General features: G+C 33.4%; 2 protein-coding genes across 2 annotated transcripts in view; both read right to left on the bottom strand.

The window, feature by feature from the left end:
* The window catches only part of LOC128187675 (protein disulfide-isomerase TMX3-like), a 45,820-nt gene extending 32,466 nt beyond the window's left edge, over positions 1-13,354 (bottom strand). The window contains exons 1-9 of the mRNA XM_052858093.1: positions 13,244-13,354; positions 12,043-12,091; positions 11,454-11,493; positions 10,730-10,893; positions 10,301-10,381; positions 9,693-9,807; positions 9,497-9,574; positions 9,319-9,385; positions 1,108-1,276 (exon numbers count right to left, since the gene is read on the bottom strand). Of these exons, the coding sequence (XP_052714053.1) occupies positions 1,108-1,276; positions 9,319-9,385; positions 9,497-9,574; positions 9,693-9,807; positions 10,301-10,381; positions 10,730-10,893; positions 11,454-11,493; positions 12,043-12,091; positions 13,244-13,274 (794 nt within the window). The 5' untranslated portion in view covers positions 13,275-13,354. The remainder of the gene's footprint in view (positions 1-1,107; positions 1,277-9,318; positions 9,386-9,496; positions 9,575-9,692; positions 9,808-10,300; positions 10,382-10,729; positions 10,894-11,453; positions 11,494-12,042; positions 12,092-13,243) is intronic.
* A 1,556-nt stretch (positions 13,355-14,910) lies between these two features.
* LOC128186658 (uncharacterized) lies at positions 14,911-16,401 on the bottom strand. Its single transcript, XM_052856495.1, has 4 exons — positions 16,250-16,401; positions 15,973-16,219; positions 15,525-15,814; positions 14,911-15,421 (listed from the first exon to the last, which is right to left on the bottom strand). Exons 1-4 carry the CDS (start codon positions 16,399-16,401, stop codon positions 14,911-14,913), a joined length of 1,200 nt encoding a protein of 399 aa, XP_052712455.1.
* Between the last annotated feature and the right edge of the window lie 1,897 nt (positions 16,402-18,298).

The following is an 18,298-nucleotide window of genomic DNA, read 5'->3' as shown; positions in this document are numbered from 1 at the left end:
AACTACCAGTGTATGCTGTCTGGGGTATACTAACTACTAGTATATGCTGTCTGGGGTATACTGATTACCAGTAAATGGTGTCTGGGGTATACTAACTACCAGTGTCTGCTGTCTGGGGGTATACTAACTACCAGTCTATGCTAACTACCAGTGTATTGTATGTTTGTGGATTTCGTTGTTAAGTTGATCCACAAAATTTAATGTTCATTGAAGTGCAATTTCAACTTACATTTTGTATTGGTAGGATCATTGGCCTCAGGTATCCTTGAAACTGGTATTTTCACTTTACACACAAAATTGATATCCTTGAATATTGATGAAACCACTGTGTACTAACTACCAGTGTATTATGTCTGGGGTATACCGACTATCAATGTATGGTGTCTGGGGTATACTAACTACCAGTGTATGCTGTCTGAGGTATACTAACTACCAGTGTATGCTGTTTGCAGTATACTGACTACCAGTGTATGCTGTCTGGTGTATACTTTATAGCTACCAGTGTAGGCTGTCTAGAGTATACTAACTACCAGTGTGCGATGTCTGAAGTATACTACAGGATTTTCCCCACCTGGTAATATCTTTCTTATCAGTCTTACCTGTAGTCATTTTAATCAAATTCAAATAAATTTTTCTATTCCAACTTCATGTTTTGTTTTTGTCTCAGGTATACCTTTTTTTCATTCTGTTGGTTTCATAAATTGTTTTACACATACAGATTTGTAGTTATTATAGATTCATTAAGACATGCCTGAGAGCCAGAGGACATTCAAACACACATTTGAACTTGTAACTTAATAAAATTGTACCAAATTGATTTCACTGTATGTCTACCTGTGTGTCAAATGACCTTGAAATATATCGACCTTCTACTTTTCTACAATGAACTGATATCAACAACAATCAAAAAAAAACTTACCAGTATTGCATGACCTTCTTACTTGGCTAAGGTCTATTGTATCATATCAGTTACATGGTCTGTAGTTGACCTACTAGGTTTACAACTTTACATTTGGTTGATACATTCAAAATGAGGCAAGAGCACCCAGAGCAAAGATTTTTATTTTTAACATGTACCAACTTGTGTGTCAAATGTCAAATACTTACCTGTGTGTAAGGTCTGCTTTCTCTCTATCCTCTGGGTTGACAACAATCATGACCAAGGATTTTCCAGTCTCTGCCATATCATTGATGTTCCCCCCTAAAGCTTTTGGAAAAGATGTGAAACGCTCACCATTTATCCACTGTTCTAAGGAGGCCAAACTAGCATCTGATGCTACAAAGAAAAGGACCACAATGACAGAATATTCTACGGACTAGGAAACATGTTTTTCTCTTCATTTGAATTCTCTCCAATAATTTGATACCATATAAAAGTTATAAATGACCTTGAACTCAACCATAAAAATGAAAAGATTTACATTTTTTAACAAATACTGAAATAATGATTTCTGAAAAAATAGAAGAAAAAGTTACCAAGCTCACATTCCCCATGCCCCATTACTTGTGATGCTACAACTACTGAATGGCAAAATATGCATTAAATACACAAGAAATTTGTTAAACAGCATAAAAGGAAAACAAAATCATCAGCTAAAAACTTCCTGCAAATATTCAAATTCAACTTCGTATTCCTTTGTCTTTAACAAAAAAAATTCTAAATTCAAAAGGACTGAAATTCCCAGAAAATAATGGAATCGAAATTTCCTGGTAATATGCACATCTACACATTGTGTCCTTAGTATATAACTACAAAGTTTCACTTAATTCCATGCAGCAGTTTAAAGGATCCAGTTACACTTACAAACTCTCATTACTATATTCAATACCAGTATATGCAAAATTTTAAGTTCAAAAGGACAAAAATTTCCAGAAAAATAATGGAATTAGAATTTCCTGGTAATATACAAATCTACACATTTTGTTTTCTAAAAACCTACAAAGTTTTACAAAATTCCTCAACAGTTTAAGAGGAGTTGCTCTTACAAAAAAAAACCAAGACTGATTGACTGAGTGACTGATGAATGGGTCAAAATCATTTAACCCCTAACATCTTTGTAGCATGGGGTATATACAATATGGGGTCCTTTTCATTATATATCAGCATAAAAAACATTAAGTTTGATACAGATCATCATCAAAATTAATCTATCAGTTTATTATTTCACTAAACAAGTTGCTGATAATTCTATATAATGCCATTCAGACATCAGACTTCAAGGTTGCGATAATTTCCTGTACAAATAGCTATTTATTATTGTGACAGATTTACAATGAGCAGAGGGATGGAAAAACTGAAAGTGTTTGTTATTTGTGTGCATGAACTTGCAGACTGTCAAGGAAAACAACATTGGCATCTTCAAACAAAATGATTAGCATGAGCATTTTGCTCCAAAAACTGTGAAAATTGCAAACTGCAGAATTAATGCTGACAAGTGAAAACATGTGTTTTCCAGACTGAGTATTTGAACATGTTAAAGAGAAATGGTAAATAGAATTGAAATGTGAGCAGAAAATGAAATGATTTTGAATACCCCAGCCTCAGTCAAATTCTTTTACGTCTGGCTTACATATTTTAAAGCAGGGTTTATTTGATTATCATGTTGTACATGCTACTAATTTTCTAAACACCTGATCCTACGAGGCGTAGATAGAAACCTGCTGTGTAGAACGGAGCTTGAAACACAAGGCTTACTTAAGTCAATGTAAATTTTCATAAGTAGATAATACTATCAACTTCAATTTAAACCTTTCAAATAAATATCAAAGACTGGAAACATGTGGTTTTCCATTTGAATTTCACTGTCAAATCTGATTCACTTAATGACTCCATAGCTCTTCCATTACATAGAGAGATCTTGATAAATCTCAACTGCCATTTTGACCTTCTAAAGAGCTCATATGGCAAACTATAGTCTTAACTGGTAAAGATCAATAATCATTCACCAAGAACAAGTTGTTATCGATCATGCAGTACTTTGCATTCATAACATATATCATCAAAGCCATTTCATTCAATCTTCTTACATTTTTGTCATAGTTTACTCAGAACCCAAAATATCAGAACTCAAATCATTTACTGTAATTACATTACATTTCAAACACACTATTTTCAGGGTAAGTATTCAGCTTTTCAGACTTCATTAACCATTATACGAAACAATTTATATCATCAGATGTTGATGGACCATTAACATAAAGGAATATATGTATAGTGATAGAAATACTGTAAAGTAAAAAATTATAATAACAAAGACAAGATAGCTGAGACAAGATCAGTGCATGTATGTTCATTAACAGTCTAATATGTCAATGGAGCCTAATTGTAATGCTTATATTTTCCAGGTTAATTCTTTTTCCCTTTTCTGTCATGATCTTCCATAATTAATGAAAAGTACAAGATAATATTAAAACTCTTGAGTCTATTACAGAAACAGGAACTTTACTCTTTTTGTGCACTCTCCTATATCTGTGTACATTTTACCGTTTCTCACTGAGAGAAACTCAAGTTCTTCTCCAAAGTCTAGCACTAATTTAACTTGAGTTCCCCCTCTATATTTTTGCAGGGCAGAAACATTTGTTGATATTGCGTATGATTGAAGTTTCAGAATGTTGAAATTTGAATCCTGTGATATGAATGTTTAGACCCCTGGAATAATTATAGTAATTGTTACATAAAAGCTGATACAAAAAAAGTGTCAATTAATTCAGCTCTTTTGATAGTTTATATCACTGAAATACAATATTTTGCATTCAATTCGAGCAGGTATTTTGGAGTCCACAGTTTGCTAAATACCTATGCAACATCTTACTAAAGGTAAAAATTTTCATCCTTCAAGGATTAAAAAAGAACTTGAAATCTTTTAGGGCATCCTTGATTTATATTTCCAAAAACTTTATATTATCTCCACAGCACCACAGGTAAACAAAATCCCAATCCACAACGACAGTATCACACAATTTTATTCTTTATTCTTAAGGCCTGTGCAAGTCTCATGGCAGTAATATTTCTCACTCCAAACCATGCATGCAATCCTAAAATGTATGTGGTACTTATTTTACAGATAATCTCCATCTTGATCTTGAAAACTTAAGTTAATGCAAACCAGATTATCTCTGCTAAATGGTGAAATAAATTCATAGCAAACAAAAGTTTATTTACAGACCCCCAATACTACAATAGCTACTGTGAGACTCCAGTATGAGTTTTCCCAAAAGATGGATATATGCCAAGGTGTATAAATTTTGAAATGAGTGGATTCTACTGTAGAAATATCAATAAATTATTTTCAATACAAATTCCTACAATTCTGCACAGGAATGTTTTACATGCTCCTCTCCAATATCAAATGCTATAAGCCATATTGCTTGTGAGAATTGTAACAAACATGAATTTCCCTAATTAAAGTAACTAAAAATAATAAAATTATAGAGGTTTCTGACACATACATACAAAAATATTCTAGAATTGAAATAATAATCTCCAAACAACTTTTTTGAAGTTTAGAAAAAAAACAAAATGTTAAATTCATAACTTGCTTGTAATTACTCATTTAATACATTTAAAAATTTCTGTATCAACATGGTGATTTGTTTTATAGAAATAAATTCACAGTAACAATAACCCATCCCCTTGCAGTTAACGAAAATAGCAAAGCAGAGCTTTTCTGTGGATAAACTTTGAACATGCTTTTCACAGATGCAATTAGAGTCTTTTATAAATTTTCCCAACATTCTCCTACAATGCAACTGCGTATCTCAGAAAATTGCTCCCACAGGACTACTATTTTCTTTGATGAGCTTATTACCTTGGAGAAATTACAATTTTTTTAATTTTGAGTATCATTTTGCAAAATAATTCATTTCTTTATACCGTTAATGACATAATATAATGAGAAAAACATCTGGTTTATATGAAACAGTATAACCCACAAACCACTACCCATTCTACAAATTATCAATTTCCCATAAAAATATGCTTATCTAAACCACAATGGTCTGATAATGGTCTCCTTGGGACAAATGAATTCAGCCAGATGTTCTTATTAACTGCTGACAAACAAATTCACGAATTTCCATTGTGAGATGAGTGTACTTAAAAACATATAAAAGTATTTGATTATAAAATAAGGAAAAAAAAGGGTGAATTAATAGAAGATCAAGACAATCAAGGAGATCAACGATTCAATGACATATATAAATATAAACCTTCATCAAAATTTGAACCGCCCTGGGTGGCCCAAAAATTGTCCAGGAGCCACAGTCTAACAATTGAGAATCAACAAATTATCAAAATGCTTGCATATAAAAATCACATAATAAAACATTTGAATTTTGAGAATCAAATTCACGTAAAAGTTCAACACCCCCCCTCCCCCCTTCTATTGCGGCCTCATTTTACCCCCAAATAGAATGATTTGAACATACTCTATTCTACCTCTCTACCTAAGGATGCTTCCACACTAATTACAGCTGTTTTAGCCAATTGGTTTTTTGAGAAAAAGTTTTTAAAGATATTTCTCTACGTATTCTTACGTAAAAACACCCCCCCCCCCCCCCCCCCCCCACTGTTGCTCCACCCAATCCCAAAGGATAATAATTTGAATTTACACTGCCTGAGGATGCTTACAGCTTGTCTGGCCATTTGATTATTGAGAAGAAGATATTTAAAGATTTTACTCTGAATATTCCTATGTAAAAATTCAACCCCCATTGTGGCCCCACCCTACTCCTGGAGATTATGATTTGAACAAACTTAAATCTACACTACCTAGTGGGCTGAATGAGTGCATTTTAATTCTAGCATATACCATATAGTGTGTATGAAAAAAAAATGAAAACTGCAATTGAAATGACCATTACTGGTAAATTGGAGAAGTTGCCCTTTGAAATGATGTCACTTTGTTGTGTTTTGAGAAGATTAAATTGGCAGTACATCTGTCTGAACAAATCAATATACAAAGAGGTTGTAGACAGGGTGATCCTATTGCCCCATATCTTTTCCTGCTCTGCGCAGAAATTCTATCTATTCTAATTAAACAAAACAATAATATTAAAGGCATTATTGTTAATGACAAAGAACATAAAATTTCACAATATGCAGATGATACTTTGCTAACTCTTGATGGCTCACAAACTTCTTTATTTGCTGCTCTTGATAACCTAGATTTTTTCTCAAAATTTTCTGGTTTAAAGGTAAATTGTTCAAAAACTAAACTTATTTGGATTGGCTCTAAAAAATTCTCAAAAGAGGTCTTCCATCATACTAGATGGAAACTAGACTGGGGTTCAACAACTTTTGTTTTGTTTGGAATTCATTTTTCAGTTGATTTAGAAAACATCACTGAATTAAATTATAATATTACTTTACCAAATATTAAATCACTGATACAACAATGGAATAGACGAATACTCACGCCAATTGGCCGAGTGACAATTGTTAAAACTCTTATTTTGCCAAAACTCTATCATTTATTTATTTCTCTTCCCTCACCAAAATGTGAAAAAATAACTTTACTTTGTAAAGATTTATTTGAATTTATATGGAAATCAAAATGTGATTAGGTAAAAAGAGTTGTTGTATCACAAGATTACTTATCTGGGGGCTTAAAAATGGTTAATGTAGACGTTTTCATCAAGTCATTAAAATGTTCTTGGATTAAGAAATTAACCAAAAACAACAAGCCATGGTTAGATATATTCTTAACAATTAATGGTAGAGACATTGTAAATGAAATATTTGATTTTGGTGATGCATTTATCTCAGATATTTTGATACCTAAAAATAATGATTTTTGGAATGATGTTTTTACCTCATGGCTATATGTCATGAAGAATACTGAAAATGAAATGTATGCAAAAAACAATTTTTTAAATGTTCCAGTATGGTTTAATTCCAATATAAGGATTAATAACAACAGTGTTTTCTACAAAAAATGGTATCAAAATGGTGTTAAAAATGTTGGTGATTTTTTATGAAACGAAGGTAATTTTTTAACGAAAAACATGTTTCAGCAAAAGTTCAATATCTCAAGAATATGTATAATGCAATACAATAGTATTATTACTGCTATTTCCAGTTTTTTAAAATGTATGTCATTGAACAAAAATGTTGTTGAAAGTAGATATGGTCCATATCTACCTTTCTATTTTGAAAATATTTTACTAAATGAGAAATGTACAAAGGTGATTTATAATTGTATAAACAAGAACAATATTGTTCCCACTTCAATATACAAATGGAATGAAGAGTTGTCTCCACATGGACTTGAAAATATATGTATACAAGATGTGTTTAAAATTTGTTTTAAAATTACTATGGATTCCTCATTACAATGGTTACAATACAGAATCCTTCATAGGATTCTTCCTGTATGTTACTACCTTAAAAAAATCAAAATTAAAACCGATGACTGTTGTAGATTTTGTGGCAATGAAATAGAAACTATATTGCATATATGTTTGTTATGTGTGAAAAAATATTACCTCTGTGGAGAAATTTTAGCATGCATATATACACAACAACCTCTAATAGAGTCGGTTTTAATATTACTAATATTATTTTAGGTGACACTCCATTAAATGTAAATAACAAAGTAATAAATTTTATTATATTATGTTGCAAACAGTATATTTTTTCATGCTTGTTGCAAAGTAGAATTCCAAATATGTGTGGCCTTCTTAGTCATTTAAGAATGAAATATTACATTGAAAGGTGTGTAGCAATACACAATTCAAAATTATTAATTTTTGATAACCAGTGGTTGCTCTGGAAAAATATTTTTGAACAAAACTAGTTGTGTTATATTTTATATATATTTTTTTTAGTATCAAGAGCAGTAATTGATTAATTTATTTCATTTACCTGTGTAAATTTTAAAGCATATTACTTTACTTATGTGAATGTGTGTGCATGTATGAATGGGTGGTGAAAGGAAAAAAAAATTCATTGTAAAACCTGTATATATCTTAAAAGTGTTTATGAAAATACAATGAATAAATGTTAATTAAAAAAAAAAAAATTGGCAGTATCAAAATGTTCTGTAATTTTCAAGCACAAACCAAGGATTTTAGTACCCTGCAAAACACTCCCACAAAAATATCAATAATGATCATAATCAAAGGTGTATGTATAATAAGTGTGCATATTTTGTAAAAGGTTATTAATATCAACTAACAGGTAAATATAAATACTGTATACCCAAATTTAACTACGTACTTTCATCAATAAACACTGAGTCAATGAAAATAAACCAATATAAACACCAATTTTTATCTCACTTTCATCAGATTTGGTATAGAAACCTTTGAAGACTAAAAAGTCGGAAACTCGATGCCGACCTGCTTTTTTCAATTATCACACACAAGCTTATATTTTTTTGAAAAAGATTAGAAATTCGCACAGTTGGATATAAATAGTAGATGAGGGAGACAGGTTCAGAAAGTAGGTTGTTTTTAATTTCCTTGATTGATTCTTTCTTTGTTTTTCAAGGGATAATAGCAAACCAGCATAAAAAATAATCTTTATAATGTAGAATTTGATGTGAAAATTATTTCTATCTGGGTTATATTCTCAAAGTTCTAAAAAAAAAAACTTTCAATACAGAAATGAAAACTTTTTTTACATGCCCTCAGTAGATTGATAAAAAAAAATCTGCATATTATGCTTAATATTGTATGTATTATTCTTGATCATCAATTAATACATCTTTTACTGAAAATTAAAAAATAAAATTGAAGACAAATACATGTACCGGTACCTTTAATTTTTGTACAGGTACATCCAATCCCTATTTACTTACAGCCCTGACTATCCTTTTAAAGGTCTTAATTGCCGGTAATTATTTTAATGCAAAATTAAGCACAACTGGGTAAGTAATTTTAAAAAGGTAAAGCGAGTTCACACCAGTTGCAGTGATTGCCACAGAGATACATTTTCTACTTTTTACATGTACCGGTAGGTAAAGTGACTTTGAACAATAGTGATCTCTGAAATGTAGGAATAGTAGCATGTATACACCGGTACATATTTGGTTTTGCTCAGACTGAAATGACACCCTTTCATTGGTTTAACCATATCACATGATTGCCGGATATATTTCTACGGTATGTCCTGCTGGTGAAATTTATATTCAGTAATATGGCTGACATTTTGCATACTTATCGGATTGGCTTTAATTGCCTCAGCATTCATAAAATTGATCAACCCAATTTATTTCCGTAGTCAGTCAATAACAAACCTATTAAGTAATAGTATCCAATTTAAAAAAAACCCACAGATGTTAGAGCTGAAGGGCACTAGAAAAAGGCTAATAATACCTGAATATTCAAACCAAGAGCGATCTTTAATGACTAGAACTGTTGGAAATTTTGTTGGAGTAACATCCTGCAAAAAAAAGTAAAAAGAATGAAAGGCTAAGTCATTAAGTGCTAAAGATATTTGCAACTCAATATTTTCTAACTCAAACACCGTTTCAAGGAAGAAAAGTACTGGTACCTTTGGTATAGTTTTTTCAGACCCTGCATAAAAGTAAGCTTGGGCTGCCATTTTTTCTGCTACACTTGAATATTTTTTCTATTAAAAAGAATTACACAAATTAATTATATGTATATTAAAATAGCTCCTTCTGTAATAATAGTTATAAAGTATTCCAAGATTTTAAATTTTAATTAGAAAAAAACCAATTTCACACATAGAGATCAATTTCTAAATTCCCATCTCCAAGATACAAGAAGAAGACTCCATCTTTGTGTTCCAGCTTTCCTTCATTAAATTTTCCTATACTGGCCATACTTCTAACAGGCGGACTGTAAAATACATATAACATAATGGTGTATTGAAAGAAAGACAACCCGCATTATTCTAATGCAAACAACAGGTACAAAACTTATATTCACAAGACATCGATTTTGATCTCCTAAAGTTCTTTTTCAGAAAAAAAATCCATAGATATGTCATATCTACGTATGACATCAAGATTTGACATATTTCATGTATGAAAAAACTATAGAAAATTATAAAGTTGGCAATGTCTTGAGAGCTAACAATTTTTAAGCATCAGTTCTTAGTACACCCTCAATATGTTCTAAGCATCAGTTCTAAGAGCTCCGCTAAACATTCTATGTATCAGTTTTAAGTACTCCCCAATATGTTTTATGTATTAGTTCTATATACTCCCCCTATATGTTCTTCAAATCAATTCTAAGTACTCCCACTACATGTTCTATACATGTATCAGTTCTATATATTCCCCCTGTATGTTTGTCTTAGTTGTAATGTGACTAAAACAAACTCACGTACCCACTAGCTTTTTTGACAAACTCCACAATATCCTCTTCTGATCTTTCGCCCCGATGTGTATATACTGTTTCCCCATTTATACTAAAACAAAAATGAATGGAACATTTAAGCAAAATACATTTTGAGGACTTGTACATGATTTGTAACTTTGAATCATCAAAAAATAGTCTTCAATGGCCAGGTAAATAAAACCAAAACAGGATTTAATTAGAATCATACACAGTTAAACTCATTTTTTTTAATACCTATGGCATTTCAATGTCATCATAATATCTTAATTAATTAATAATTCAGTATTCTAATGACCATTAATTCCACTGTGAAATGGTTGGCAAATGGTCAAAGCAGCATCAAATCCTAATCAATCAATATAATGTAAAGTAATATCACAGCCTTTCTGTATGATGGAGCAGCATCCATTGCACTTACAATTTAATGGTGGGAAAGCCGGAGACGTCGAACACTGAGGCGATGCTGGAGAAGCGAGTACAGTCTATCTTGGCCACTTTGACGGGATGTGACTTCAGAGTGTCCGCCACTTGTCTGTAAATCGGCTCCAGCTTTTTACAGTGGCCACACCATGGAGCGTAGAACTGAGCAAGACATAATGTAACAATAGATCTGAATGCATAAAGTAACAATTATTCTGAATATACTTGATGTAATGATTAGTGTGAATATATTTTCACATCGTTACAATTAATCTGAATACATATTGTAAAAATTTATCTGAATACATATTGACACTAAGAATTAATCTGAATACAAGCTGTTACAATTAGTCTGAATACATATTGTTACAATAAATCTTTACCAGCAATTCAATAAAGAAGAAACAATGAAAAATGTTAAATATTACTATCAATGATTTATATCATACAATGCATTAAAATTCTTCTGTATAAAGTATGATTTTAAAAACTCACACAAAAACAATGTTGTGCTGTACATTATGTGTAAACCCTTAATTAATTCTTTAGTTTGAAATTTCTTGCTGACAGCAAATATTTATCCAGTATTTTAAATCACTTTTTGAGTTTCACAAATCTCTGATAAAACATATACATGCAAATTGATATCAAATTATGAACAAATAATCTTTATTGGGTACTATGTTAATTCAAATAGATTAGTTCTTGATTTTTAATCTTACCTCAACTAACCACATTCCATCATTCCTTTGTTCCAAGAAACTAAATTAAAAGAAATACCATCTCATAAAAGTGGTACATTAATATTCTTTTCTGAACTTATCAACTGGGAAAGCAAACATTAATGAACATGTCATAAATGAAATATGATTTAAGTTATGGTTATATATTTGGAAAAATTGAAATACTTTATCATGTTCTAAAATGAATGACATAAAATGTATACACTGGAAGTTATAAGTTATATAACAATCTTTGAAATATTTTCTTTCAGGGTAACTCCAATGAATTTTCTTTAAATTAAATCAATGAAATTTGTATTTTACCTATTAATATTCACCCAAATAAAAATGTAAATACATGAAGTAAATAACCAATGTTAAACGGTTTATATCTTGATCAGTTAACTTGATAAAATTGTTTCTGTTTCTAAATCAAAGTCAAGATCAGTTCTAGATGTGTTTTGTAAAATTATGGAAAATGTCTAGAATATTTAAAATTTTTCTGTTATTTCTTGTGTCTTAAGAATATGAAGAATAACATGGTACATGATTTGTGAATTGGTTGAACTCATAGAATATTAGGGATTACCTTTGATCAAGCTCTATCACATGCGAAGATATGCATCCAACAAAGAGCCCTAAAACCAAAAACTGCAAGTTAAAAATGTTGAAAATATTGCTTATGATGTATGTACATCATTTACATAGATACCATTAAGGCCTATAAAAAAAAATTGTGTGTTAAAGGGCATGGTCACGATTTTGGTCAAATTTTATTTTTATGTTTTTATTATTTACAATGCTTTAGAAAAGCATTTTTAATGATCAAATTAAATTTGAGAGTCATTAATAGTAGAGTTATAAGCAAGATACAGGACTCACAATTCTTTGTCATGTAAACAAGGCTTGTGCCCTGTTTTTGTTTACATAGGTTCCATATACCAGTAAAAAATCTTTTTCCAGCTTATTTGTCTATCTTTTTATTTATTTTAAGCATAGATATACAGTTCCTAACGTTTAACACATTCATTTTAGGTTTAAAACTGAAATTTTTACTTCAAGGTTCAAAATGTTAACAAACGCTTTGTTTACATAGCGAATAATTTCAAGCTCTGTAACTCGCTTATAACTCAACAAATGAGACTCAAATTTCGGTTGCCTACTAAAAATGCCTTTCTGAAGCATTGTAAATATTAAAATCGGAAAAATAATTTTTGACCAAAATCGTGACCATGCCTCTTTAAGGGTAACACTGGTGAAAAAATTAGATTAGGTAGCGATTTTTTTTTATTTTATCAGATTTTTTTCTGCATGAACCCTAAGAATGTTTGTTTGTGTCATATTTCAAAAATGGATTTTTTAATAGAAATAAAATAAAATTCACTATCGGATGAAAATAGACATCTAAAAATGGTAGGATCGGGGCATTTTTGTAGGTTAGGTCGGGTTACCCTAAACACACAACTTTTTGGGGGTCCTAATGCTAATTGCAGTGACTGTGTGGACAGATAATTAAATATGTACTGGTAGTAGATTATTTGGTGCAGAAGGCCAAATAAACCTTGTTCAGTTGTTATCTACAAAATACACCGATTTTATCATAACAATTATCACCTCTCTCTCTCTCTCTACTCTTTCTCTACTCTCTCTCTCTCTAGTGTCTAGAGGAAATTCTGGTTACACAGTGCAGATACGGCTTTTTTGACAAATTAAAATATTGAAACAAAACAAAGACAAACAGATATGTGAGGGGAAATAAGCGAGAAAATCTAGTCTTATATAAAACTTGCCTATTAATATCGCAGTTCTGATTGTCTTCATCTCTGTGATCTCTCAGCATCCTACTCCAGCCGCGACCTAATGATGTTTCAACGCTCCTCAATTTTAAGCTCTAAAACAAAAAACTGGTTCTGGACGGCAAAAAATGTCCCGGAAAAGGATTTTTAAATAATAATATAGCGAGTCGTTGATATATATATATATATATATATATATATATATATATATATATATATATATATATATATATATATATATATATATATATAAAAATTCAACTTTTTATATGTAAATTTAAAAAAATTAGTTTCTGCGAGAAAAAGTGAGGGGGGGGGGGGGGGCTGACCCCCCTGATGCTACGTGCCTCTTCTATAAGTAGAAACTTTGGTATTTTAAAGTTGAGTAAAGCTGATCATGACATGAATTCATGAAAGTATTTGGTCGCCATATTAGTTTCGATCGCTCCTCTACTTCACAGGGGCTTGTGTAGAGAAAAAAAACATCGATAAAAAAAGGAGGTACCTTAGAGGAAAAATAAACTTCCTCTAAGGTACCCCCTTTTTTATCGATGTTTTTTTTTTTCTCTACACAAGCCCCTGTGTCTACTCTACTCTATTCTACACTATTCCTCACAGCATTAATCCCACCTGAGGCTCAATCAGTGATGGACAGCTAATCTTTTAATTGACTTCTGTTTATGTTTATTGACACTTAAGCTTCTTTCATCTTATTAATCCTTTTATGTACATGCTGCTCAAATGTCCCGAGTTACTCAATAGCTGTCTGATAATCTGTACTTATTATGTTAATCCTCTATTGTGTTATTCCATTGTTCATTATGTATTATTCGGAATTGTAAAAATATAGTCAGTTGGAATCAGACCTTCGGTGCTGATGCATACCAAACTCACGTAAAAGTATATTTCATGTAAAGTCTATATTAAAGTCTGAAAACTAAAACGCGTGTTGGCTTGTTGGAGGTTTCATGAGGCTGGGTCCAACAACAAGAGAATAAGCTCACGGTTGGCCCAGTGTTAGTCCTGTACGGAAGAGAGCGCCCCGTAATACGATCATTGACATTGCTCGATCTGCCACAGTTTGTTGTTTGCACAGGAGCGACGTTGTAACATACACGGAGGAAAACAGTCTACAATATTATAGAGAAATTTTCGAAGTATCTGTGTCTGTATTTCAGTCTGTCAAGTTTCCTCGTTTATTGGATATTCCTTGCCAGTGCAGTGGTTGTCATATTATATTTTTTTTGTTCAAAACGCGTTTCTACAAGTATTTTCATCGAAGGTAACATGTTCGGGTGTATGAAATACCTGAATGCGAAGAAGCATGAATAATGCTCTCGGCCTAATATAGGGGCCGGGTGTGTAGCGATGAGCAGAACTATATATATATATATATATATATATATATATATATATATATATATATATATATATATATATATATATATATATATATATATATATATATATATATATATATATATATATATATATATATATATATATATAGTAGGCCTCCATCGGCCGCAGACGACCATTGGATATTGTATCCTATTTTGTCTTTCTCTGACAGCAACGTTTGTGACTGAAAAGTCCTATACGGGAGAGACATTCTTTTCCGCAAAAGTCACATCTGTGAATGGTTTCTGATCTTTCGGGGTTTAGGCGCTGCTTTCGTTGTGCGCGTTTGTTTTCTCCTGCGTGCACAAGCTTTCTTCCCCTGACTTGATCTGTCTAAGTAGTGTGGACGTCCATCTGGGTCGATCTGCTGCTAGGTCTTCCCAAGATCGCACGTCGATATCAAGGGCCTTCATGTCTCTTTTTACGACATCCTTGAATCGAAGTTGTGGGCGCCCAGTGCTTCGTTTCCCAGATCTCAATTCTCCATACAAGATGTCCTTGGGAATACGTCCGTCATCCATTCGACGCACATGCCCGAGCCAGCGTAACCTGCGTTGTCGAAGCAAAGTGAACATGCTTGGAAGGTTCGCCCGAGACAGGACTTCGGTGTAAGGCACCTTGTCCTGCCACGAAATGCCCAGGATGCGGCGCAGATATCGCAGATGAGAGGTGTTGAGCTTTCTTTCCTGCCTGGAATACGTTGTCCACGACTCGCTACCGTACAGCAAGGTGCTGATTATGACCTCTTTGAGCGAAAGCCGCACTGTTACTCTGGGTATACACGATCAGCCAGCTGCTGCAATCTAATCAAAGGTTACTCTAGCAAACACTTTGCCGACTATGCTTAAGAGGGAGATGCCTTTATAGTTGTTGCAGTCGCTTCTTTCTCCCTTGTTTTTGTAGAGGGTGACGATCTTTGCATCCCATGTCTTGTGGCACGCTCCCATCTTCCCAGCACTCACCTAGAACCTTATGTAGGGGTGACAACAGTGAGCTTTTGCACTGTTTTAGCAAGTCTGGAGGGATTCTATCGTTACCAGGAGCTTTTCCTGAGGTCAGGTTGTCAATAGCCTTACTTAGTTCTTCTAATGTTGGTTCTACATCAAGTTCATCCATGGTTGGCAGGCACTCAATGGCGTCCAGGGCTGAGACAGTCACAGTGTTCTGAGTAGAGTACAGGTCTGTGTAGTGTTCAACCCATCTCTTCCTTTGTTGGCTTTTGTCTGAGAGTACTACGCCAGATGATGACTTGAGGGGGGCTGTTTTGCACTGAGTTGGTCATATGGCTCTTTTAATACCATCGTACATGCCTCTTGCGTTACCAGATACAGCGGTTGTCTGGATGGTCTCGATGAGTTCTTGCCAGTATTCATTTGCACAGAGTCTAACCATCCGCTGGACTTTTCTCTGGCAGCTCTTAGAGTCAGAAGGTTCTTCTGACTTGGTGTTCTTTTGTATTCCTCCAAAGCTATACGTTTGGATTCTATGGCAGGAATCATCACAGAGGACTTTGCCTCGAACCAGTCTGTTGTCTTTGTTGTTCTTTTACCAAAGGCTTCCAGGGCAGTGCTATGTATGATGTCCCTCAAGGTTCCCTACCTTTCCTCGGTTGAGGTCCCTTTTTGTATGAACTCCAGTTCCTGCTCAAAGGTTTCTGCAAACTTCTGAGTGAGCTTGGGTTGCGACATGTTGCTGACGTTGATGCGCGAAATGCCCTGTTTCTGTGAACAGTGGAATTTTGTTGGTTGCATCCTGATTTTACAGCACACTAAAGAGTGGTCAGTATCGCAGTCAGCGCTATGATAGGAACGCGTGTGTAGAACACACTTTATAGGAGAGCGTCGGACTATGGTGAGATCTAGTTGGTGCAAGTGTTTTGATCGGGGGTGTCTCCAAGACACTTTGTGCTGAGGTTTGGTCATAAAGAACGAGTTAGTTATGCACAGGTTGTAGTAGGATATAGACGGCACGCGCAAGACAGCAATCATAAACAACGAACTCCTACGACAAAGCGTAGATATCGCTGCTCTTCAGGAAACAATGCTGGCAGACTCTGGTACGTTGAAGGAAAAGGACTACACCTTCTTCTGGAAGGGAAAACACTCTGATGAGCCAAGAGAGCACTGTGTAGGCTTTGCAGTCAAACACAGCCTACTGAGACGGTAGACCATGGCGAAGGATCAGAACGACTCCTTATCCTTGCCTAAATACCACCACAGGTCCAATCACCCTTGTAAGTGTTTATGCACTAACACTGACGTCACCTCCAGAAACAAAAGACCTGTTCTACGAGAAGCTGTCATCAGTCATAAGGAACATCCCTGACAAAGAGCAGCTCATTCTTTTGGGCGACTTCAACGCCAGAGTCGGCGCAGACAATGACTCGTGGCCATCATGCCTTGGTAAGTTCGGTGTAGGCAATATATATATATATATATATATATATATATATATATATATATATATATATATATATATATATATATATATATATATATATATATATATAACCACAAGGCAGTGGTTAACGTATATTTTATATTTCGAATTAAAGCTTTTCCGTACATCCTAGAGGCACTTGGCAAGTGTCATTTTACTCTTTGTTTGCATTCCATAAAACTCAGGTGAACTGGGCACGGACCGAGATGCCTCGTCGAGGCACGACACATTGCAATATTCTTCACAAGGTTAATATGTTGGTACCAAATATACATGTAAATAGACTGTGGGTATGAGTTACTCAAGTCCACAGACACGTGGGGGAATGCACCCCCTCCCAATTTCACATATATTTTTTTTAATTTTAAATCCCAATTTTAATTCGTACTTTCTTCCTAAATTTGAAACGTGTGGTTTGCATATCATTTCAACATTTCGGCTCTATATGAGCTATTTTTAAAGCATTTTACGACTGACAATTAAAAAAAGAGGCCAAGAATCTGAATTTTAGATGACTATATAATCAGATTCCAAGGTTACCCCTTCTAAGAAAAAGAATATTGAAAGAGAAATTCATGCTACTTGTGTACGGCACATCATGAAATTATTTAAACAATAAAGTGTTTTCGTTGGTGATTCATTCGGGATATAAAGGTAGCGACATTGCAGAAAAAATGCATCAGTGACCCCGTTCATATTTTTTCAGATTATCAGATTTTCAAAATAAATCTTTGCCTGCGCAGTTCGACATCTGTTCTGAGTGATTTAAAAGGCATTGCCCTGTTCTTGTATGCATACTTTTGAAACAAAATGACATGTAGGACTTCATATTTATTGCTTTTTTATTGAAACAAATGCAGGAATCGAAATCATTTATCCCATTCTGTTTACTGGAGCTTCCGGTTTATCACTCCCTTCGATCCTCGTAGATCACATGGGTTGAGAGAGTATATAAGCGGGTACAACGGATGTTGTTAGTCGGTTGCAGCCTGAAATGGAAAAAGTTAACTTCGTTGTAGGCGAGGCCAAACCCTTGGTAGTAGGATAAGTCTTATGTGCCTGAATAAGGTTGTCGAGACTTGATTTGTTATTGAATTATAGCTTGTGATAGCTATCAGGGTTGGCAGAAAGCGCGCGCGCTCCATAAGAGTGGGATATTGTAAATATTATTGATTAAAACATTTGATTGAGAAATTTATAGTTTATCAA

This window comes from Crassostrea angulata, chromosome 6 (genome assembly GCF_025612915.1).
Source record: "Crassostrea angulata isolate pt1a10 chromosome 6, ASM2561291v2, whole genome shotgun sequence".
Taxonomy (NCBI): Eukaryota; Metazoa; Mollusca; class Bivalvia; order Ostreida; family Ostreidae; genus Magallana; species Magallana angulata.
The sequence above is the reverse complement of the archived record's forward strand: the minus strand, read 5'-3'. Positions and strand labels throughout refer to the sequence as shown.

Coding starts and splice junctions, on each gene's coding strand:
- LOC128186658 (XM_052856495.1), bottom strand. CDS start 16,401: ATGCAACCAACAAAATTCCACTGTTCACAGAAACAGGGCATTTCGCGC. Junction 16,220..16,249: donor GGGACCTCAACCGAGGAAAG/GTAGGGAACCTT, acceptor CATCATACATAG/CACTGCCCTGGAAGCCTTTG. Junction 15,422..15,524: donor CAAGGGAGAAAGAAGCGACT/GCAACAACTATA, acceptor GTGTATACCCAG/AGTAACAGTGCGGCTTTCGC.